Genomic DNA, 26,509 nt, shown 5'->3' on the forward strand with positions numbered 1-26,509 from the left:
TAATAGATACAGAAAATAGTAGTTGTGTTGGTTAGTATCAATTGTCAACTTAACAACGTATACAGTTACCAGAAAGATGTGCCTGTGAGCATGCCTGTGGGGAATTATCTTTATTACATTGTAGTAGGATATAGAATCACTGTGGGTGATACCATTTTCAGATTAGGACCCTGGACTGCATAAATGGAGAAGATAGAGAGCATCTTCCTGATTAGGATAGGACTAGCTTTTCCAGGCTCTGCTGCTGTGATAGCCCCCCAAATGACACTCTACAATTTAGAAAGGTTTACTGAAATAAACCACTGACCCTTTAAATTGTTTTTGTCAGGTATTTTATTTTATCACAGCAAAAGAAAATAAAAATAAGACAGTAAGTTTCTATAGGGTATTTTATAAGGTTTTGAATAATCCTTCTCCCATTATCTACTCTCTATGTCCTTCCACCCCTATACCAATTTAAACCTTTCCACCCTCAGTATTCTTCAACTCTACATTTATATCACACACATTCTACTATTATGTCCTCCCTCCTTGAGGCCTCTTTTCCTAACCTCTCTCATGGACCCTTTCTATCATCTTTATTTGTCTTTAGGATATGGTCTTACTATATAGTCAAGGTACTCCTCAAACTCAAGATTCTCCTGCCTCCAGTTTCCAAATACTTAGATAATAGGTAGGCACACACCAAGATGGGAAAGATAATACATTTTTAGCTTCTAAATTTTTTGATTCATGTTCACATTTGCTCACATTTTCATTTTCTAGGATTTTGTATTGATAAAGATTTTTCCCCCTTTCTACCATGGCTTCAATAGGATTTTAATGAGTGGGAGATGTGTTATCCACCTCTAAGTTTTAACTATAAATTAATTTTGACACTGTAATTGTTTTCTCGTATAAGAACTAGATGAGATAAAACAAATTGTCAATCATATCCCAGTATGAGGATTCACTGGTAAATCTCACTGTGCTCTGCTGAGTAGATTTAAAGAGAGCATACCTACACTTAGTCTATGTGTCTTCCAGGTTTCCAAAGCATTACTACTGCTAGTTCATCTTCCATGATAGTCTAAGACACTATATATGAAATACAATGACTATAGATAAGAGGTGCTTTATTAGTTGCAAAATAATTAGTTACAAATTATCTACCTGCAAAAAGTGAACTTGTAGGTCAGTCAGCAAATATTGGTTCAATAACTACTTTGAAAGGTAGAGTGAATTCAGCGCTAAACATCATTAGGGGCAGAATATATATTTTTTAATAAAATGAATCTGATAACCAAATGCCAATGACCTTTATAAACTCCATGCCACTCCCACCACCCCCAACCACACACACACACACACACACACACACACACACACACACACACACACACACACGCCTTGGATTTATCATCTGGAGAGATGGCTTGGTGTGTAAAAATGCTCACTGCACAGCATAAGGACCCGAGTTCCGATCCCCAGAGTCCACACAAAAAGTTAGACTTGGTAGCATGTACCTGTAAGCCTAGTGTGACTGATACTGCCAAGCAGATCCCAAGGGTTTGCTTGCAAACTGGTCTAGCCAAAAGAGCAAGTTCCAGGTGTGGTAAGAGACACTGTCTCAAAAAATCCAGCAGAGAAGATATTGAAGAATATATACCAATATTAACCTCTGTTTCCACTTGCACCCTCCCGAGTGAGCACATGCACACAAGCATATACAATACACAACAACAACAATAACAATAACAACAATAATAATGTAATTATAAATACACAGCACTTACTTGTTAAACGATGCTGGCTCTACAACAAATTACTTACATTTGGTTTCTTCCCCTTAAATGATCTTACTTAAGTTCAACTTCTTTAAAAAAAATGCAATTAGGTGATGTCCTGGTTACTGTTCTATTGCTATGAAGTGATACCATGACTGAGGCAACTTATAAAAGAAAGAATTTAATTAAGAGTTTGCTTACAGTTTCACAGCATGAATCCATGACCATCATGGTAGGTAGCATGAGCCTATGAGGGCCATTCTTATTCAAACCACCACAGATGAGTTAGCTAATAAGATGTTTAATTAGATCTAGTAAGATTTGTTTATGAAACTATAGACTTTGAGCCAGTGCTACCCATTGTAGGATAAAACTTGGAAATCATGAGAGTGGATAATGTATTTTGTATGTGGAAGGGAGGTAATTGAAACCAAGATCAGGCAGGGTGTGGTGGCTCTCCTCTTTAATATCTGCTTTCAGGAGGCAGAAACTAGTGAATTTCTCTGAGTCTGAGGCCTCAACGTGAATTCCTGGCCAGTTAGAGCTATATAGTGAGGTCGTATCTCAAAAGAGAAAGAAAAGATGAAGTGGAGGGAGGGAGGAGGGAGGGAGGGAGGGAGGGAGGGAGGGAGGGAGGGAGGGAGGGAGGGAGAAAAATTAAAGAAAAACAAGGTCAGGTAGGTAGAATTCAAAGGTGACACCAAGTTTCCTAGCTCTCAGTATTCATGTCTGGCATAATATTATTTTTGTGTATGTGTTCAAAAGTTTCTTTCTAATTAATAAACTACCTCACACTGTCTTCAAAGGAAATGGGTATATATTTTAAAACTTTTTTTAGAAACTTGAATTTTATCAAGTACATCTGACTGATGTTAATTACCATGTTAGGACATGATGATATGTTATAATGAGTGTTGCCCATGTGCTCAGAGTTTTAGGGTGTTTATTTCTTTATTTCTAATGCCATTCTGTGGAGCAAACAAATATTGTACTTCAACAAAATTTATAACTGAAGAGATAAAGTTGCCAAAAGTTATGTAATCTGTGCAGAGTATATGGTAAGAAAACATGCAATGGCCCAAAATGATCATCTGTGTGACGGTAGATGGGTTTAATGCATTTTAGAGCAGATGTGTTTTACCTTGCATGCAGTTCTGCATCTTTACTTCTCTACAGTGATGGATGTCTATCTACTCAGCTTTCCTTTCTAGAGAAGAACCTAAGTTTTAGACAACTACCAAGCATACAAACCCAGGAACTATATTTCAGTTATGATCGGTGAATGATTAGTTTTGCAAATTTGACATCTTTTTTTTTCAGTCTAAATGGATGCCAAAAATTCTAGAAGAAATTATAGAAGTTTATCTAGAAGAGACCAAAAATTCAGTTGGCTCATATTTTGAAAGGAATTAGGAACATATTTCCAGTGAGGTATCTTGGGCCAAAGCTAGTGCTCATGGTGGGCTCAATGACACAATAGTTCAAATATATAAAGGGATACAAAGCAAAGTTTGGAAAGATCTATCTCATAGCACTGTGCAATTGCATGTGAAGTATTGTGACTCCAAGATATGTAAAACTGGTCTCTGTGCTCAGGACTCTCTTGATTGGACTACTAGGGAACTCTGATGTTTAACTCACAGCCCAGTAATTGGATAAAGGAGCACTGGGTGTCTTTACACTAAATTTCTTCTACTTTTCTCCAGAATTTCCTGAGATAACTCTAAATTCAAGCTAATCAAATAATTAATCACATAGTAGTTTCCTTTGAATCATACTGACTTACTTTGTCTTCTACTTATTCTCTTGAGAATGCATCTAAGCAACTGATAATAACCTGAACATGGAAAAAGGGACCCACTTCTAATATGCAAATGTGCTGCTTTTATGAAATTTTTGGACAGAAAAAATGGCAGATTTTCTTTTAAAAACCGTATGTTCTTACATTTTTGATATCTGAAATCGGCAGCTTGCCAGAAACATTCCTAGCCCAATGCCAGACTACCCCAGAAAGGTGTCCTGAGAAGTCTGTTCTGATTACTGAAGATGTTGAACTAGTCTTGACTTCAAACAGTAGATATTTCCACACTTTAGTGGTATATGACAGCTCTATCCATTCCACAATGTCAAATTCTTTGGTTTTGGCCATCGGGTATTTATGCATTTCTGGCTAAGGAAGTAGAGAAGCCTAATTTGATTTTGGAGCCAAAAGTTTTTAGGCCTCGTTCCTTTGGAACTTGGACTGGACAATTTTGGCAGTCTATAAAGGCTAGGACAGATCAAGTAGTCACACATAACTAACTGACTCAACAGAGCATATTCAGAGAGAAAGATCATGCCTACACATTGGATAACCATTCTCCAAGGCAGACTGACAACACCCTGAATTCAATCACCCTTAAATAAACACACAAGGAAAGCACAGCTTTAACATACCTTCGGGCTCTTCTCTCCACTGCTGCCTGATTGGTTTTTGTGCCATAGGCCAGGCTGCAGATGCTGTCATTACTGTTGTTCTTACTTATGTCTGTCTGCTGTCTGCTAACAAGCATTCATATGCTTTGGATCATTAAAGTCACAACCTCCTGTGCCAATCTATTCCTCTTCATGGGTTTTGCTGTAGCTTGGAAGGGATGATGCTATTTTCGTTTCCTTTTCTTTCCATTAGGACCTCTGGTCAGGGTCATTTTGGAGGTCTAAATATCACAGCATCCACCCTTTGGCCTCATTGAATGTAAGATTTGTGTTCCTATTAAGCTTGTTCTTCCTGCTTGATTTTCAATGCAAGCCGAATGGCGTGTGCTGGAACTGCAATGGACAGCATTGCTGCAGCTTCAGCCGTGCCCTGGTGTCCTGCTATGTACCAGCCTGTTGTACTTCTACCCATGCTAAATGTCTTCTGACAGACTCCAGGTGCTCAGGATTTTCACAATCTAACCCATTTCATTGTTGGAACATGTCACTTGGGTCTTGGAGAAATCTCCCCTTTCATCTTTACTGTGGGTGGCAGATTGAATACACATGTTCATCTACATGTACAAGGCAGCACGTGTCCGTCAGTGTGATCAGGGGTGGAGAAACACAAGTTTCTCTTTCATGGAAGGCACAGAGGATAGATATTGCACAGAGAGAAAGGGAAAAAAATGTCACTTGGAGTATTATGCAGGCTGCCCATCTAAACCCATCATTGCCTGGCACCTACACACTAAGGGCAAGGATCCAGCCAACTTGTGAGTGGGCACCAGGCCATCTGAGCAGATGGGCATGGAAGTCGGCAGCCAGTAGACCATGTATGTGCATCAATGGAGGGTGTTGAGGGCACGATTCCCAGAGGAGAATGTCCTAACAGCTGTCTGGCCTGAGCCAACATACTTACAAGCAAGGAAAAGCGCCATCCTTCAATCCTGCTGAGTCGGATTAACCTTCAAAACTAAATCTTCTTTTTCAGCAGCAGAAGGTGAGTTCGGGGGTCTCTAGGAACCTCGTGGAATCAGTGAAGAAAGCAGTCTGGCAAGGTGTAATTATTAGGTACAGACTAAAGTTGCTGAAGGCATTCATTCAATGTGCTTATTTTGCACACTTGGCAGAAAGTCTTAATTCTTGAAAGAGTGTTGTAGCTATTCAAATCTTTGCCTCCTACAATGTTTGTAGAAATGACTCTCAACACAGACAGGCCACTTTTACTAAGTACATGTTCTCCTTTAAATTAAGAAAAAGATTTATTTAAAAAATGTCAGTAGACTATAGAAAGCAGAGGGCAGGTAGGAATCTTCATTCAATTTTACACACTATAAATGAAATGGCATATATAATGCACTATAGTTTTTCAAAACCAGAAGAGCTTCTTTGTTAGTGGTCAAAATAAACTTACAGGTTTTTTAACCTAGGTTTTTTAACCTAGGCCCTTCTGGAAAGTGGAAGAATTTTTTAAAATTTGAAACTGAGCCTGATTTAATTTGTTAAGAATTTCATGCAGTTTGAATCATCATGAAATCAGATGTAGAATGTGTCTGTACAAAATAGCAAAACAGGAATTTAACAATGATGTGTTTCATTTGGGTAAACATGACTAGAGTCTCATAAATATCCTAGTTCTCAATAATTTTTATTTTTTTGTTTTTTACAGTTTATGGAGTGTTTAGGAAATAGTTTTCTTAGCATTATTTTTATGTTGGCTTCAATCTTTTTATTTAAAAGATGCCTAGTGTATACTTGTGGGGGAAATGTAAGTTTTGTTCAAATGTTCTAGAATATGCATATATAGTTTGATAAACTACTCTTTGAACTATTTCCTTTTGTCTCTATCAGAGTAAATATCTCTATTATTAAGTGAAGAGGATGAGTGAGCTATTTTATTTGCTCTTGGAAGTGATCACACTTGTGACTTCAATAAATCCTGTACTGCTATTAATAGTGTCATAAGCCGAATAAAATGCATCACCAACTTGCGCCCAAGGGTGGTGCTATTAGGAGGTGTTGTAGACTTTGAGGAAGAGAGCATTATGGGATATCCTTATGCCACTGGGGTCCTGGTCTGTCCCATTTTTATCTTTTGCTCCCTCCCAAAGAACTGAGTAGTTCTGCTTTGCCATGAGCTTCCCACAGGATGTGCTGTCTCATCACAGGCCTAAAGCATTGTCATCAACTGACCATGGATTGAAACTTCCAAAGCCATTACCCATAACAAACTTTAAGTTAATTATTATAGGCATCTCATTATAGAGAAAGAAGGCTGAACACTACATATGCAGAGTCTAAAAATTCAGTCTTATGAAGAGAATAGTTAGCATGAACAGAAATAAAGGGAGAGAATGGTTAGGGATAATAGAGGTGCATTTGGATAGAAGTTACGCCTGATATTCTGTAGCATATTAATGTACTTGAAATTGACAATACTTAGATGCATATTTCAAAACATCAAGTGAGGGAAGTTTGAATGCTGCCCAAAGATGTGAGAAATATTTAAAATAATGGATACATCAACTACCCTCATCTGATTGATACTCATTATATATCTGAACTGAAATTTTGCACTTTTGCCCCATAAACAATGTGTTACGGTTGTGTATCAATGAAAATTTTTAAATATTTAAGTAAACACTATTTAAAGCATACATAAAACAAAATTCTTATTAAAACATAGATGTTCCCACAGAGATAAAATACTAAGAATGAACACAAGGCACGGACATATTTCACATTAAAGAGATACAGAGAAGCGTAACCTTCAGACATCAGCATCCTTGGTTCTGATGATGATTTCAGTCTATGAAGACAGGAAGAGAGACCAAAAGAAATAATATCGATCTGAAGCAAGCCAATGGGCAATACTGTACACAATTAATTTGTATTTAAATAAGATCAGTAGGTAGTCTGGTTTTCTTCTTGAAGTAAAACATGTGATTGAGATTAAATAAAGAAAAAAAAGGTATTAAGCATTTAGAAAGCGCCTTTCTTGGCTATATGGGAGTCAGGAAATTATGGTTAAGTTTAGCCTTAACATGTCTCAGGAATCCTTTCTAATTGTTCCCTTTAATTTTTCTCAGGGGATAAAAAACATAATAATCAGTGTCCTATTTCTGACTTATATTATACAATAAAAGAGGATTAAGGAGCAGCCAAACGTCATGTGTGGGGAATAGATTTGGTTATGGATACACACTATGATATTTAAATTGTACAGAGGTCAGAAGGGAAATGGAAATGAACATGCTAAGCATTAGCGTGTATCTATCATACACGAATAAGGTACAAAGTAAAATAATTTGGTTTGTCACCACTTTAGGTGAGTGCCTACCATTAAGTCTACTGAAAAACATATTTACATCACAGCAGAAAACTGAGAACGGGGTAACTTTCTGTGTCCACAGAGTAACAAAAGGATATGTGCACAGGATGAACAGGGCCACCATCCCAATCTTCTTTCTGCAAAGCTAGCTACCACGCATACGTGCTGTGAGAGCAGTCATCATTTGGGCTGTATTTATGATGTGTAAATAACTAGATCGTTACAAGTACTAGAAATATTAGCCATGTCTCCACATTCCCCAAAGAATTCAACTAACTTTCCTTTAAATTCTGATTCTGATAGGTTTAAGAAATAGAATTTGGCAAAACAAATGAAAATTTGAATATAAGACTTGGGATACACCAAAAAAAACTTTGAGAAACTGTGAAGATAAAGACTAAACTTAACCACAGATTTATTTCTGCTTTTCATCCACGTATCCAGGGAGGTTGCTAATGGGAGGTATGCCTCAGAAAACGCACATGTCTGTGAAAACCTTGGAACGGACTAATGCTTTTCAAGTGATTTTATTTCAAGTCTAAGCCACAAGATATAAACTTTCATCAAAAATGGTAATCTATTTAAAATCAGAGCTGTGTGGAATGTTTCATGTTTATGTATAACTTTTATGGTAGACCCTCCCACACAGGGGAAATAATGTGCCCAAAGTCTGTTATTTTTACAGTATGTAATATATCACAGACTAATCCCACTCATCAGTTTCATGCACTTTATATAGATAAAAAATGAAAAAGAAATGGAAGGAAAATGAAGAATATTTGAAAAAGTGACTTTTAAATTCCATTTTGAAGCTAAAGATCTGAAAAATTATGGTGCATGTTCTAATAAGAGAAGTGAGGGGTTTGAAGGAAGCACGTTTATGCATTCTGGGTACTTCATCTTTCCACATTCCAAAGCTGCAGGAAGGAGAAAGGGCTGTGTGCCGATAGTGAGGGAAAAGTGAACCTTTGGTCAAAAGTTGTTCAGTCATATAGATTAATCTCATATCGATTCTAAGGGAATCCAAGTCAGAAGACATTTATATTTCAATTGCTTTTCGATGGAACCTACTACAAATCATTTCCAATTATAGAGCATGATCATTCACTAGGAAGGTACCATCATTGATAAGTAGTTTGCTCAGGCCAAAAAAAAAAAAAGATGAAATGTGACATAACATTTTTTTCTTCATTAAATGAAAGGTTATCACCAACTTAAATACTAATTATCACAACTTCATTATTTAGGAGGCAGGATAAAGAGATAAAAACAGCTTAAGACATAACCATGTCACTTCAATTGCAACTTTTAAATGACACTCTTAATAAACAGGCCAGAGAAACTGAATTGTCAAAGCTTTTATTTGCTCAGAATTTTAGAAATCAATTCAAGTAAAAATTTATGATTATTTCAAAGTAGAATTGTAAAATGGTATTAAAAACATTTCATAACTCAGAAATATAAAAACCAACAAAAGAAAGGTGACTGTGTGCCTTCAACTATGTGCTAAGCAAACATACATGTTTCCTTTAGGCTTAAAACCACATAGAACCAAAGAGAAGCATACATGAAAATAGTGCCTTCCACACAGGTAAAGCTTCTGCAACTACATGAAAAATAACTTGCTGAAATAAAGCTGTACTAAACTACAGTAACTTCTCATTGTTATTCAACTTCTCAAATTCATCAACTACTTAGAAAATAATCAGAAGTTAAAAAGAACTAACAGACTTTACCAGGTCATGAAACATAGCATATACAACTTCAGACAAAGCATAGGTATTTGAAACCGAGTAGGGTGTCAGTCCTTAAATTCTTGGTAATAACTAGGGCTATCTAAATGAAGCACTCTCTTGATGTACTCATAGCAGAAATATTTTATAACATAAACAAGTGTATTTTAGTGATCTGCTTAGACATTACTGAATTGAGTGTACCAGACATGATCATTGTTCTAACTACACTATTTGATCATAGGTATCTACTGTCTTAAACCATCAAGTATAAGGAGTATCCCAAGACAACTTACCAAATTAGACAATAATTAGCTGCTCATTAATATCTATAAAGGTACTATGAAATTTTCAATTATTTATAATATAGTTTAGGAGGTATTTTTCCCCTCCAAACTTATTTCATGAGAATTTTGGCTGATCCCAAGTTTTCTTCATATTTATTATTTCAATTAAGTATATCATGGAAAGACTGTTTGATGAATCCTAACTTTTTCTGATATCTATGTGTAGCAATTAAGCCATTATGAAATCAGAATTTTCAAAACCATAACTGTCGGTCAACTGAATCTGATTGGAATGGTATATTTCTTGGCATTACTAGAAAGACTGTTTCAGCTGAGAATGGATGATGAAAGTTCTCTATTTCAACACTCTCATAACTCAGTTGAACATGACTGATCAGCAGCTAATTGAGTTAGGAATGATCAGGAGCATTACCTCCCCCAAACAAGGATTAAGATGATTTGTAAAATGTTTGAAACCCATTTCTAGCCTCCCTGTTAAATGTGTGCAAATTTACATGCTTGACTTTCTCTCAAGCAATCTACCTTAGAAACATTCTCTTCTGCATACTGAAATGACTCAAAGTTTCAGCTCCCCATGACATTACTTACTGATGAGATTCACATATGATTTTATGTATATACATATGTGTATATATATATGTGTGTGTGTGTGTGTGATACACATATATGCAAAGGATGATAGCTGCATAATAAATATATAAATACTGATCCAACTTAAAATATTATCTATGCTTTTGTTAGGTATAGATTCACAAAGTTACTTAAACAGTGTCTGTATTTATAAAACAAGGTAATATTATTGACTTCTTAAAGTTTCTGTGAGATTAAACATTCTAATGTATAAAAAAAGCCTTCAATAGTACCTGGCAAGTCAGTACTCTATAAAAGTTAGCACAAGGTATTGTCCTTTCATCATTTTGAATTTAAATTTGGTTTAGGTAGATCATGGACCCAATGGTCCATTTCAAGAGAAAAGCAAGTATATGTTCAAAATGGTCATTTCTCTCAATTTTTCTCATTAACATTGATTTCAGATTTTAATCATTGGCTTACTATATGAGCTTCCCCATATTTTCCCCTATATTGCTCATTTAATATAATTATAACAGTTTTGTTTTAAAGTAAAATATGTGACTATACTAGTAAATGGCTTTGATATGATAATCTTTCTGTGAAACCGTAAGACTTTAAAATAATGAAAGTTAAACTGCCACAACTCTAACAAGTGTATTGCTTTGTTAACAATAAGAACAAAGCAGAATTTGAAAGCCTGACTTAAGGCACACATTTACAAGGTGAGATACAGGGATACTTAGGTGCTGGTGTGCTACTAACACCAAGTCTACTAACATTGGAACAAAAGAGGACATGGAATGATAGGGCTGGCCAGGTCCCATACAGAAACTTTAGGGTTTTCTAGGCATAACTATCTTTAACACTTGAAGCATTTTACTTTCCAGGTAATTGACTTTTGCACCCAAGCTAAAAATATAGTTGGGTTTTAAGGAGATAAAATCTGAAAGTTTCTGTCATTCACAATCTTCCACACTTACATATAAAACATGTATGTTGCATGGGTACAAGTATAGTATAGTAAGTACTTAGGAGAGGTACTTCCAAACACATGCCATCATGAGATGATTTTCTATTTATTTATTTAAAGTATTAAGTGATGGAAGATCATTTCTCACTGCTGAGTAGTGGAGATAGCCACTGTGAAGCTGGAGTTTCTAGGATTCCTCTCATTGACTACTTTTGCTCTCAGCATCCTTGTGCATAAGATCTTCCATCTTCACATCAATTGAGTATCTACCATGATTATCCTTTTGAGGTAATACCAGCTTTCAAATTCTCTAAACTGCATGATGACTCCAAGAAATAGGAATTTATTTCTCACTTGTGCAAGAGAAGGCTGTTTTTTGCAGGAAACTCTGAAATTTTCTATAAATACAAAACTCTTCCTCCCCAAAAGTTTAAAGTAAAATAATTAATAAATATAAACTTTCTGAGCCTAGGTTAGTTTCCTCCACATGGTGACTCAGGGTCTCCAATCTTCCTTCCATATAGATTAGTTTGATGTTGACTGTTAGCCAGTGTCAAAAGAAAGAGAGAATTTGGAAAAGAGAGCTTTTGTCATTAATACATCTTTGTTTCTATTCACATTCTGTTAGCCTAAACTAGTCAAATGGCAAGCCCTAACTGTAAGATAGGTAAGTGCAGGTACAAGAAGGCATCTCCCCTTACCTCTCTCTTACTTTGTATCTACTCTCCAACACTTGGAAAACTGTCTTTCCTCCTCCCCAAAGAAGACATCTCCAAATCAGTCCCATTCCTCAAGACAATTCTAACAAATACACATGAGATTGGCTTACATGATAGGGACGAGGTATTCCAGCAGTGGCTGTCTGTACACCTGAGAGGCTGAAAACTCAGATGCCCCAGCAGTTCCAGTCTAGTGCTGATGGCCTGGAGCATTCCTGGAGAGCTGCTGGTCTTTAGTTCACATTGGAAGGCCAAAGAAGCTGGATTCTGATGACAACCACAGTGGCAGCAACATTAAAATATACACACGTTAACTGCAAAAAGCCAAAGCATGTAGGCAACAGCAATGCTTTTCCCCTGGACCTCTTGGCTTCCAGGCTGCTTGCCAAAGGTCCTGCCCGTTTTGTAGAGAGACTCCCCTGATTCACAGTTAATCCTTCCTGGAAATGCTCTTAATTACTAGGCCAGATACGTGTTTCTTAGTTGATTTCAGATCCAATCACATTGAAAACGAAGATAAATTAGCACAGCATCCGGCTATATTAGGCTCTTATTTACAGAATCTTTGGTAATAAAGAGTTCTTTTTCATGAAGTCACAGTATCTCTGGAGAGCTAAATGATTTAGGACTTAAAATTCAAGTTGTATGCTTTACTTTATCTACCATATTTAACAGATAATGGCGGGGTCAAAATGAGGTAAATGAGGAGAAAAAAATGGTAAACATCCTTGTCAGTACACCAAAATAATGACTGTGTCCTGCAGGGCAGACCCTGTGAGACCCTGGCTGTGGTGGAGACCATTCCTGACTCCTCTGCCTGGGAGGACACCTCATGCCCATTATTCTAGAGTTTGTGTCTGCTTTCTACGTGTGCTTCCCTGTGCCTTATGTCCATCCTTCCATCTGGACTCCAACAGGACAGTGGAAAAAATGATCTCAAATTTGGCTCTCTTCTTAACAGTTTTTGTGGAACAAATATGGGCTTCCAGAATTGTATAGAGTTACAGGATTTTAGGCCCAGCTTCTGGTTTCTATGGTAATACAATTACCTCAAAATCTTCACAGACATTGATCTAATTTCTTCAGTTTGTTAAAAACACCAGTAACTAGAGCCAAAGACATAAAACCTTTTTCATCTCTACTTATGGTGCTAAGACCTGCCTCATTTCTTTCATCCACTTCTTTCCTTTCTTCCTTCCCACTCTCTCTTTCATATAAAATATGAAGAAATCTTATTAATGAAATCCTTTAAGCTATCAATCAAATTAAATCATAACTTCCTCCTCTCTTCTTCTTTAATGATGGAATTTGTCCATTAGGCTTCTTCTGGAGAAAGAACAATAACTCTCATTCTTCTTTGTTCAAAGAAAATGTTCTGTGTGACTTTTGTGTATTTAATGGCATCTGAACAATGAAGGAAGATGTGAAAATAACACAACACATATTTTGAGAATCATGAGCTGGCATCACAAACATCACATCATATTTCAACATGAAATATTTTTCCCAGTTACTGCAACTTAAGATGGTAAAACACAAAGATGTAAACTATTTATCTTATTATGCTTAGAGTCTGGCAACAAAAGCAAAATGTTTTTTCTGAATAAAGCCCAAGCTCAGCTTGTCTCTCCTTCAGGGTGCTCCAGAACATCTTGGAAGTCTGAAGGTTGAGGTTACTCTATGTTTGGGTGAACCAATCCTCAGGAAGTTTTATATTTATGTGATTGGTGGTTGAAGCTAGTTACTAGGGCCTCATTACTCTAACAACCATAAATGGTAAATTCTCTCCTTGTGCACACACTATATTCAATGATTTGAGCTTCCACATAGCATTGGGAATATAGTCCAAGCTAAGAGTTCCAAGAGGAATATGCATATACTTTTTGTGTTCTAACCTGTAATGCCTTGTAGTGGCACTTGCGTTATATAATTCAGTTAAAGCAGGTGTAAAGGTCTGGTAAGGTCCAAAATTGGAATACTGATCTCACTACTTGATAAGATGAAATTCAAGGCTTAGAAAGGCACATAATTATTTTTTTCAGCCAGCCATCTTGAAACACAAACTTTATTCAAATCAATTAACATCTAATGCATTGCTCATTTTATATCTATGTTATTATCCTTATTTAATTAAATTTTAATATGTTCACTTTCATTTGCATATCCACTAAATTGTGCTCATTAAAATGATTTTCAACTTTGTAAAGAAAAACAATGTAATAGCATCAAATGTCAATGTGTTTGCAGATTTCCCGGCACAGAAGGAATCATTCACAGCATGTCTTGAAAGATGTCATTCCACCGGTAGAACATCCAGTAAGTGACTAATTTTACTCTAGTATTCTACTCTTTGATCTACTATTGCAAAAAGGTGCCATAACCTCAGTGTCTTGAAACTACACACATAATCATCATACATTGTGTGAGTCCAGAATTCAGATGTGTTTTACCAGAATTGGGGTATGTTTATTATTGCCTAGCTCAGTGACACTCAAAGGTTACAATCAACCTGTCACTGAGAACAGGATCATATGAGGAAGTTTGACAGAGGGAGTGTCAAGCTCACTGACAAGGTGATTGGTGGGATTCACTTCTGTAAGAAATAGCAAGTATGACTCTTTTGCATCAAATACTATAAAACATGTGTTTAGGACAAGAAATTCCAATATATGTTTTCCTCCCCCACCCAGTTATATTTTTGTTTACACAAATACCAATTGATACATTTCAGGAATTTTTGTTTTGTTTTGTTTTGTTTTTCGAGACAGGGTTTCTCTGCGTAGCTTTGCTCCTTTCCCAGAACTCACTCTGTAGCCCAGGCTGGCCTCGAACTCACAGACATCTGCCTGCCTCTGCCTTCCGAGTGCTGGAATTAAAGGCACCCGGTTGTGGTGGTGCATGCCAGTAGGATTTGCTGAAGGAGGCAGAGGCAGGAGGATCACAAGTTCGAGGACTGCCTGGGCTACATTCCAGGAATTTAATGGCCTGGAACAGGACCCTTTCCTCTTTCCTCCTTCATTTCCTGTGTGCCAAGTCTTTTCAGAATAGCCAATTGAATAAGACTGTAAAGCCTTTCTTTTCATAAAATCCCATTCATAAAGGATGCACACTCATGAGCTAATCACTTCCCATCTCCTCATGCAGTCATGATGGAGGTTAAAATGTCAACTTTGTGTCAATCAGCCTACAGTATCACTCCTTGACTCAAAACTTGCAGTGGCTTTTATTCTCCCAAGGGCAGAAGTTAGAAGGCAACCAGCAGTTCCCAAGTCTTAAATGTCCAGCTACTTCATCAATATCACCTCCTTCTTCTGCCTTATTTTGTTCCCACCAAACTGGTCCTTCCTCTGAAGTGTTATTTAACTTGTTCATTCATCTTTCTTGTAAACTATAATTTATTTGTGACCAGTATATTTAAGTGTCACTACTTCATTGACCTATTATTATTATTGTTGTTATTATTATTATATCTTAAAAATAAGTCTTGGGGTGGTAAGATAGCTCATTGAATAAAGGCAGTTGCTGACAACAAGTTCAATCTCAGTTTAATGTCTTGGATGCATATGTTAATAAGAGAACTGACTTCAGCAATCTGTCTTCTGGATTTTACCCATGCACCATGGCATATGTATGCCTACATACACACGCACGCGTGTGCACACACGTTTGCATGCACTCAGGCACACACATGAGAGAGAGAGAAAGAATAAATGTAAATTTTAAAATATATCTTATTTAATCTATTTTAGGTTCTTCATTTTCACCCTTATTCAATATTCTCTTTGGACCTCACATACATTTTATTTATTTGTCACTCATTGAAATGTTATTCTGCTAAGGTAGAGAAATTACTTCCTATGTCCACTATTCTGTTTCTATGATTCTTATAATTGCAAGAGTATAGAAGAGTTTGGAAAGTATCATTTGAGTATATGGCATAATGAAAAGCTAAAGGCTTTGCTTATAAGCAGATCTATATTTCACCATTTTCTTAAGTCTTGAAGTATTAATTAGTCATTTGTTCTGAGACTTCCTTCTTACTAAAAGCAGGAAGTAAAATATACTAACATCACCAGTCATAAGTATCTCCCCAAACTCCTTCCCTCAACATCACACCAGCTCCAGTAGTAACAAATATTGCTAGGTTTCAAATGACTTTCCTTCTGCTGTTTATTTTACCTACCATCATTGATATACAACTGTGTGTACAAGCGTGCACACAAGTGTGCATGCACATGTGCATGTTACTATACACACATGTTACTGTATACACATGTGTGAGTGTATATGCACATATATAGGTATGCAATATGACCAACTGAGACATCTCTTCAGTTCCAACCTAGCCAGCAATCTTCTGAAGCAGCCTCTCCTCAGCTGGCATGTGACTACTCAGTCCTCTTTGTAAGCACTCATTCCATCATCTTGACTTTCAAATGCTTTGGTTCCCACCTCTAATATTCCTTTATGTCTTTCACACAGATCATGGGCAATGACACCAGAACAACTTCCCTTAAGGCAGTACCTTCAATATTGTGTTTTCTTTGTCCAAACAAACTGGCTTCCTTTTACCTATGGTATCAAGTTTATAGAATTCTCCTATGGCCCCTGATTTATGCTATATATAATCCACTCCGAAATACAGACCCTCAAGCCAGCAATAGAAGTATGACTGAGACATGGCTTTTAGCCTGAAGGAGCTTGACTTTTCTGTGGTAATCATGGTGCTTTCATGCTATCACATGTTCAAATACTGTTACACTGTCCACTCTTATTTCATGGCTAATAGACTTGTGCTGTAGTTGGACTGTAAATGCCTGGAAGTGAGAGGCCATGACTTGTGTTCCCTTTTTTATGTCATGCTCCCACTTACATTACTTTTGGCATTATTGTTTGTTCTGGAAACACATGATATAACAAGATATTAAGGGATGATGAAAGCGATGGTTGAAAATAGTAATAAATGTATGCTCATTATTCAAATGGAGCTCAATCTTTTCAATATTGTAATTTGATGTATTTACGTATTTTGTTTTCAAAATTTTCAGTTCTGAGCTTTATGTTTTCTATGGAAACTATTTCTATGATTTCTCAGATTTGAAGCAGTTTGCCCTTGTATAATCTGCTTTCCAAGAGCAACTGGGACTTGTCTCTGTCCCAGATGTATAACACTAAAATTGCCTGCTTCCTTTTCCACCTCCCTTACTGATTTCTAACTTATATGAAGAGAGGATTACGCATGATTTACTATTTCAATATTAGGACCTAGTATAGAATTTGTCACATGGTAGCCACATGATGAATAAGAAAATAAATATATACAAATAATTATTTATGTATACATATATGTGTGTATATATAATACATATATGTGTACATATATACACATATAAATACACAAATGTCTATGAAATTACATTTGAGTGTCCTAATTCTCCCACTGAAATGTCCCAAATTTTTACATACAATATATCTGTGAATTATGAAACTTAAAAATTCAAATTACGATTATTTTCAAATTTAATCAATAACTATTACCCAGTTTTCAACTTCACAGTCATGCCTCTACATATCAAGCATAATCCAAGTTTAGATAAACAATTAGAATATTCAGAAATAGTTTTTATGGTTTACCTTCCTTATATTAAAGTTATATTTTTATTAACTAATGTGGTAAACTGTGTGATCTCTGCAGTTTCAATTTAAAAAGAAAGAAAATAAGTTACATTTGAAGGTGACATTGAAGAGAAATAGTAAATCTAAGTAAAACCAATACTTTTTTTTTTGAGACAGGATTTCTCTGTGTAGCTTTGGAGCCTTTCCAGGAACTCACTCTGTACCCCAGGCTAACCTCGAACTCACAGAGGTCCTCCTGCCTCTGCCTCCTGAGTGCTGGGATTAAAGGCATGTGCCACCACCACTGGGTGCAAAATAAATACTCTTAAAAGCAAAATTTTAGTTTGTAATCACTCAAAATCTATAATCCCCCTACCCCATAATCTCAATATACACACAACTACACATAGCCACTACTTCCACAAACTTTTTAAATTATCAATTAAATTGCTTCCTGGTACTGATGGGCCCCCTCCCCCAGTTTTCTCTCTGAGTATACACTTCACTTGCTCAGTCTTCTGATCTCAGGGGACATTCACCTTTTACTTTCTGGCTTCTACTGAATGGAGTTTCTTACTTTTATTTAAAGGCAGAAATGCCATCAGTCAAGTAGTCTTCATCTGGTGGCTTGGCTGGTAGGAAGGGCAATGATGAAAGAACCCCTGGCTTTTTCAAAAGGCAAATATGTACATTTTCAACTCTCCATGACCATCCATGAAGACATTCTTTTACAGGACCCACAGAGTTTTCTTTAAATCTGACTAACTTGAACTTACAGTCCCTTCATTCACCCACAGATTCTTTTCCCACACCCTGCCTCTGCTTTTATCTCTCCCTGCCTCCTGCCTCCATACCTCAGGGTGGCAGCCAAGTCATCCACAGCTATCTGTTGTCAGCATCTATCAAGACAAGATGTCATGTATGAAACAATGGACCAAAATAATTTGGAGTAATTATTTAAATTCCTTGAGTTGATATTACTACTTATGTTTATTGTTTTAATCATATGGATTATCTCATGCATATTTATTTTTAAAAAATGGCTGTAATGTAAATATCACTTCTTTTATGTCATATTCAAAAATTCCCCTAAATATTTTTAAAAATCATGAGACTACAGTTTTGGTTCCAGCTTTTCAAATTGTGTATTAGGTCTACTCCTTTTTGGAGTAAAATGTTTTATTTATAAAAATGAAACTGCTATTGCAGTTGCTCCATTGAGTGGGTTTTCTTTTTGGGAACCATGAACCATGAATTATTTTTTTACAGTTCCCTTTGATAAAGCTGATTGTGATCAACATGAATAATTAAAAGAACAACACATTTGTTTTGACTGTTACCTTTGAAACATTGCTAATTGGAGTCTAAAAATGCTCACAGTGGCCCCAGTTCAGGAAGAAGTGTAGCATTAATGCCACACAGATGCAGATCACAGGGCTTCCATGGAAAAGGCTGGGATTACAGCAGAGAAGTGTGCTCAACACAGCAATGAAGCAGCAGCTTCAAACATGGAACATCATGACATAAACCTCTAATGCACTCCTATGCGTTCATTTCTTGACCTCCTATTAATATATTCCACATTACAGCTGTTCATGAGACCCAATTATTTTCAAGACTTTTTTCCTTTTTCCCTAAAGATTCAAGAAAGGTAACCCTGACTGTAGCATGTTAAATCTTTATCTTCTTTATTTTTATTGAAACATTGTAAGGCATGTCTGGATAACCCTGCAGGAGTCAAAAGCCTGTGGTGGGCTTTAGAGAATCATCTACTTTCTCCTGAGCAAGGAGGATTTTGAGGGCAGAGCGCAGGAAGTTGTCCTGGCTCAGGGCAAAGCAGGCTTTTGCAGATAAACCTAAGCCACAGATTCTTCCTTTTCAAGCACGATATCATTTTGTGGATTAATTAATTCATGTGGGGGCTTTGAGGATGAAAAGCAGTATAAAGATATTGTACTTTCTTATTTTAAAGAAAAAAGCATAGTCACTACGTGGGAATAATTCTATTGACCAGGCTAGGGTTTCTCTAAGTTGAAAACAAAACAAAACAAAACAAAAGCCCAGAAAAACAAAACAAACAAACAAACAAACAAAAAACACCTCTTCAATCTTTCAGAATATTTTGCTAAGTTAGAGGTTAGATTTTTCAAAGAATATCCTCTCTATATTCAAGGCAATAATAATAAATTACATAATTGAATCCACCTATTAGAAACCATTTCAAATTAAATATTTCGTTCATTTTCTTAAGCAGGAGTCTGCTCATTGATTCATTTATTTGTCTGGGCTGTACTCATTCAGGAAGTGTGTTAGGCTCTGGGAATCTGATGAGAGATTAGCAAGTCATGGCCTTTCCTGGAGAAATGTTCAGACTACGGATAAGCAGAAGCACCAATGATCGAAGAAAGGCATCATTCTGCACTCATATCTGTGGAAGAGGAAAGACCTATCTTGAAATCAGTAGGCATACAATCAATCACACTTTGAAAATGTCACTTAAAATGAGATTTGCACCATGAGTAGAACTGCAGAAACAAAGAATGGGAACAGAAAGAAAGAAAGAAAGAAAGAAAGAAAGAAAGAAAGAGAGAGAGAGAGAGAGAGAGAGAGAGAGAGAGAGAGAGAGAGAGAGAAAGGGAAGGGAGGAAGGAAAAAGAGAGAAAGAGAGAGGGGGAGAGAGGGGGAGGGAGGGAGAGAGGGGGAAGGAGGGAGGGAGGAAGACAAAACAGCACATGCAATGGCTTAGAGACAGAACAGATTTATTTCAACTGTGTTTGAAAACCTGCAAGAAAACTATGATGAGGCAGGCATGGTGGTACATGCCTGAATACAAACACTCAGGAGGTAGAAACAGGAGGTCTGCAAGTTCAAGGCCAGCCTGGTCTACATAGAGAGTTCCAGACTAGCAGCCAACCAGGATTACATACCCTGTGTCTCAAAAAAAACAAACAAAAATCTCATACTGGCTAGACTATAATCATCAAAAGAAAAGAGCCACAGGGCATGATTAGAGGGAGCAGTCCTCAGGTGAAGAAGCGTGAGGTGATAGGAAGAATTCTAGAAGCCATGAAAATGGATACTAGTTAAATCGTGTCTCCCAGCCATGTCCCCACTTGTCATTTATTTAATTCTAGAGGAAAGTGCACACGCATCAACAAAGACCACTAGGATTGAGCAATTCTCTCTTCACAGCTGCCCAGAGTGAAATTAGGTTATAACACAAATGAATTATAGTAATAAGTGGCTCACACAGCAATGGGGAATGAAGAGAAGATCATCCTCTGTGAACTTCAATGATGGTCACAGAACAAGTAACACTGGAAGCAAAGACGGAGCAACAGAAATTCCCGACAGAGTCTATTGAGAGTTCAATTACAAGAAGAGCCTCCTGAAGACTGAAGTTCTTCAGATACAGTGTGGTCCCCCCTAAGCCTGTTTCCTACACAGAAACTGGATTTCTTGGTGGCGAATAAATGAGACATGCTGGCTTCAGGAAGAAAGGCTCAGGAATAAAGTTCAGAGGAGAGCTGAACCATGGGATGCTATAATGTCATTTTCAAAATGACCTTTTGGTGAGTTAATGGTAAATAAATCAGCAACCCAAGGACAGCATTGCCCTTGAAATACACAGTGGTTTAATAAGAGTGGGGAAGATAGCTTGGCAAAACATAACATGTGGTTCACCAAGCCCAGTGTTTAGAAAACAGTTCAAGCGCCCTAAAGGCAGCCATGATACCACACCCTCAAGTGAGACAAACAGGGCAGGGTAACTGAACGAAGGCACGCTCCACACAGGAACTGAAGAGAGCCAGGAAGTTGTGACAGTAAGAATCACCCCAGGCCAGACCGTGATGCTAGATCAGCTTCTCAAGAGTTCTGGGTTTCTATTTTTTCATTTTTTGGTTGGTTGTTGCTTGTCTTTTGTTGCTTTGTTGTCGTTTATTTGAGTCAAGCTCCCACAGCAATGCAGCCCTGGCTTACCTGGGCTACCTATCCCTATGTACCAGGCTTGCCTTGAAACTTGTGGGTTGTTCTTCCTGCCTGTGTCTCTAAGTGCTGAGGTTATAGGCATTATAGGCATTATAGCCACCATGTCATACTTCAGGAATTCCTTTAGGAATGCATAGCTATTCTCTGGGTTTTGCAATTGTGTGATGCACAGAACTGCTTTTTTTAAACTCTTTTTTTTTTATGTAATCATTGCATCCAACTTGAGAGTTTACATGTATGAACGTACAATGTATTATGTGTTTACATAAGGTAAGCGCTTGTATCTGAAAGGACCATCCTTCAGAGAAACCCTCGTGGGTCCTTTCCATATCATGTTATCTCTCTCCTTTATTTATAACTCACCAGATCCAGTTATGCTGCCCTCATATGCACAGGTGTAGGGCCAGTAGAGCATGGTCACCCTACCGTGGACTACACTCCTAAGGAAAAGGGTCTCTCCCCAACTTAACAACAATCAACTGTCAACTGCTCCCCAGCTAGGGGGAGGAGCTCCTGTGCCCATCCTCATTCCATGATATAATGCTGATTTACATATTCTCTGCTGTTTGCTCAGATGTGAGTCTTTGCATTGACTGCTCTCCTCTGCACAAACACTTCTTCGATGGCAACTTAGAGCTTTATTAATCTATGGATGTGAAACATTTATGTATACATAAGGCATTTGTCTATTTAGCAAAACAATAATGATAGGCTCACGTTAGGGCATACGAGCTCCTCTGGTGGTTTGAATGAAAATGTCTACATAGAGTCAGACATTTGAACACTTGGTCCCTAGTTGGTGGTACTGAATGGAGACAAGGTACAACATTGGAGGTAGATGCTGAAAGTTCATAGTCTCATCCTACTTTGAGTTTGCTCTCTCTCTGCTTTGTGTTTGTGGTTGAAGATCTGTTGATCTCCACTCTGGACAACTATTTCCACAGCTCCTCACCATTATTGGCTCTCCTTTTGGAACAATAAGCCAAGATCTTCCTTGCATAAGTTGCCTAGGTCATGATACTTTATTACAGCATCAAAAAAGTAACTGAGACAGCCACAGGTTCCTGGCCAGAATTATAGTAACAGATATGAACTTCCTCCCATAGAGTGATCTCTAAATCAAATCAGGCATCTATACAGAAAAAAACAGGTGGAATTACTGTAAGAGCCAGAGGTAATTTGTGACTGTAAGGAAGTAGCATTTTCCATATATAACAGAGCAGATGCGTGCATGAACTTACAGAGACTGTGACATCACATCCAAGACCTTCACAAGTTCAACCCAGACAACATCTCAAACATGGAGAAGGCTAACTAGACACAAATCTGCACCAGTACCCAAGACACTGTTTGCAATTGATAACTGTTGAGGAAGGGAAAATCAGTTTCCATCAATGGAGTGGCAGTAGGTATATTAAACATACCCGAGGGCAGGCCTATGCTCAGGATTATTTGGCCACAACAAAATGAACTTTATGCTTTTGCTTGCTTTTGGTGTCTGTGTGTATTTGCATGGATTTGAGTGTGTGTGTGTGTGTGTGTGTGTGTGTGTGTGTGTTGTGTGGGAGTGTGCGCACACACAAGCACAAGTGTGCATGCATGCATGCATGCACTTTTGTTTGTTTGGTTTCATTTTTGCTGTGTTTTTTTTTTTTTAAGAGAGAGAAAGAACATGAAGCTTGGTGGAAAGGGATGTGGGAGGATCTTGGAGTACTTGGGGGAGGGTAAAGAATATGACTAGAATGTATTGTATAATAAGTTTTAAAATAAAATAGTCTTCAAGGAGGAGGCTTTCAGGTCAGAGCTCAAATCTTCTGATTCATGTGTCTGAAGTGCATAATAATGTCTTCAGCAATAGGGACTTACATTCAACCTTGGGGAGGCAACCAAGGGCAGCAGCAATGGTCTGTATTGTTCTGGGAGTCATTTGAACTCCTCTGAACAAAACTGGAAAGAGGGTTTCTCTTAATACCTTATCCCCACTACGAACCTACATACATTATCAGTAGATCGAATACAGGAGGACATGTAGAAACTGTGATATACTGAAAAGAAAACAATGAGTCTCGGGGAAGAAGCAGTGAGAGGGGGAGACAAAGACAGAGATAGAGGTAGTGTGTGTGTGTGTGTGTGTTTCTGTGTGGTGGGGAGCGTGAATGTATGTGTATGTGAGACTGTGTGTGTGAAAGTATGTGTATTTGCATGTGTGTGTTTGTGAGCATGAATATGTGTCTGTTAGCTTTCTTGCTGTTATGATAAAAAAAAATACAAGAAAGAACATATCCAAGGGTACACTTCACTTCCGTCACATTTACAAAGTGCTAAGTCTCAGGTTGGTGGCTTTCAGTGGCAGCAGGAATATGTGGTAGAAGTTCTTCAGTTCACAGAGAACAAGAAGACCAGATCACCAACAAGAGGGGAGCAAGTAATATAGTCTCCAAGAGCCTTTCCAACCTTTCTCACCACCTCCCATTCTCCATTCCCTCCCACTCCCTCTTGCTCCCTGCCATTGACCTACTTCCTTTAACCAGGAACCACCTCCCACAGTCCCACTACTTCCCAATAGTGTATTAAAATCTGAATTAATGTTTTAATGCCTTTAGAAATGCCTGCACAGTCACACCCAGAGGTGTACTTGAGTAATCTCATAGTCATTCCTAAATCCAATTCAAGTTAACAATCAAGATTTGTATCACAGTGTAACTAGAGAAAAATGTCAAGAAAAAGAAAGCACATGCGCACGCGCACACACACACACACACACACACACACTCAAAGACAAAAAAATCTCTTTCTGAGAAAGAGTACAAGGTGATTAGAGAAGCACAGGATGGTATAAAAATGATGTGACAAAACATGTCCTCATTTGATTTTTTAATAGAAATCAGTAAACAGGATTATCAGCAAAATACTGTGAACGACTAAAACTTTTTTAGCCACCTTATTATCAAGTAGGAAAATAAATTAATGCTAGATGTCTGAGAATTACAGCGGTCCAGGGTTGTGGTCATGAAGTAATGATGCAAACTTTCCTCAGGTCAGTCAGCCATAACATGATTCACATCATGAAACCTCCTTTCAGAGAGACCATCCCAGCTTCAGACTGAGTCCTGTCTCAGATCTATGGGACCAGAAGAAAATCCTGTTTGCTAATAGCATCAATGTTGATAGAGACCCATCAGTGCTTCCTCATAAAATATGGGAGGCAGGGGCTATTCTGACTCTCACTACGTAAGACACTGGATTTCTATAACAGATGACCTAAGAAGCTGAAAATGGTGTCAGTGGTCATCAACAAACATAGACTAAGAACAAAGGAGGGAGAATAAAACATGAAACCATCATCAGAGCTATAAAGCAAAAAAAAAGAGCTATGTGGTCAAAAGCCAAGTTCTCAATCAAATTGCTTGAAAGTTTCTAATTTAGTTCAGTTTATTTTAAGCAAAACCGTTCAGTGTACCATTATAGACAGATGAACCTATTGCTTGCATTTGTGTCTGGTCACATGAGACATTGACGTGAAAACAAAACAAAACACAACAAAAAAACCTGCAGTGTCTTCTTGAGAGATTATAGGCTCAAGTTTGTTACACTTGTACCCAGCCATCAATCAAAAGTTCTCTTCTCTCCTGCTCTGTCTGTCATGTCCAACCTAGGTTTATTAACAGGTACCATCTTGAAATTCCACTGCCATTCATTCTCCTCAGCTGTGTCTCAGCACACAGGATGCTGCTGAAGCATTTCCTCAGTGCTGGCAGACTGGCTGGCATCCAGCCTGGACAAATTGCTGATCTTTCCTGCCACGCAATGTTAAATAGGGATTCTAGCCGGCATTGAAAAAAATAGCTCCAACAGCCGCATTTAGCATCTAAAGACTGGCTGATATTTCTTAAGTATTCATCGTTTGGGTGCTGTGATTCCTTTAATGAATTTCAGTTTGGCCTAGAATCTGGCATGGGAGGAATCCCAAACTTAAATTTAAAGCCTGTATATAACTTTGTAAATCACTAAAGACAAGACAATCTGAGCTCCAGATGTCTGAACTATAAACTGAAATTTATAGATCATTGCTCTTTCAGACCATGCGACTATGAAAACAATTAATAAAGTACCATATATAAACCCAGATGTACAATCCATAGCAATCTTCCTTTTACCCTAATACCTCCTTCCATTCAGTCTAAGCCTCTCAGAATGGCTTCTTCTTGGTATGTAGAACATGGGAAGTTCCAATGTACGATGGCAACCCCTTAGATATTCACATAATTAAATTTACCTATGGAAGTCTTTCTTGCCTGTCTGGCACATGAACAGTGTAAGAAGTCAACTGGAATTTATTAGTCCAGGTTGAAGGATGACCAGAGTCTCAGAGGAGCAGAAGAGTATTATCAGTCCACAAAAAAGAAGGGATGTCTTAATGGGAGCCCATAGGAGGTTCAGCTGCAGTAAGATCAGGCTGGTCTTGTGAATCTAGCAACTTTTGTTCATGCATAGTGGCTATTTAAGAGAATGGAAGACGATTAATTAAAACTTTGCTGAGGACCTAAGTGTGCATCAAGAATAGAAGAGAAACAATGTATAGAGAGGAACTGCTGATCCTAGAAGCAGGAGTGTGTGTTTGAGAGATGGTAAGACATGAGTGTAAAGCTCAAACACATACACATCACACATTTAGATATGTAATGTGTATGGACCATACACTTAAATATGTATAGCTGTTCATGGTGGTACTAAGTGACTAAAAGCAGAAAATACTGCAAAGTTACATACAGTTCTTAGGGTCTTCCTATGGCCTGAAAAGCATATGAAAATTTGAAAGTTAATACCTAACTAGCTATTCAGCTTTCCTTCATTGATCTCCCAGGATTACTAGAAGGTCATTCCTGAAGACTTCATGATACTGACCAGTGCCCTTGGAAAATTTTTCTTCCATTAATGGCAGAGATACCATGATTACTGAATCCCAACATGAAAAACCTTTGGCTATCCATTTCAAGTGGCCCGAGAAAGGTCCAGCTGAGGAGATGCCTTTGTATACCCCACCTC

General features: G+C 37.6%; 1 protein-coding gene across 2 annotated transcripts in view; it reads left to right on the plus strand.

Annotated features, from left to right (window-relative positions):
• Arhgap15 (Rho GTPase activating protein 15) overlaps positions 1 to 26,509 on the plus strand; it is a 599,688-nt gene that overhangs the window by 59,137 nt on the left and 514,042 nt on the right. For both annotated transcript variants that reach the window (XM_006974294.3, XM_076569381.1), the window contains one exon: positions 14,105 to 14,173. In XM_006974294.3, coding sequence (XP_006974356.1) covers positions 14,105 to 14,173 — 69 coding nt within the window. The remainder of the gene's footprint in view (positions 1 to 14,104; positions 14,174 to 26,509) is intronic.

Source organism: Peromyscus maniculatus, chromosome 4 (assembly GCF_049852395.1).
Source record: "Peromyscus maniculatus bairdii isolate BWxNUB_F1_BW_parent chromosome 4, HU_Pman_BW_mat_3.1, whole genome shotgun sequence".
In the NCBI taxonomy this organism is placed as follows: domain Eukaryota; kingdom Metazoa; phylum Chordata; class Mammalia; order Rodentia; family Cricetidae; genus Peromyscus; species Peromyscus maniculatus.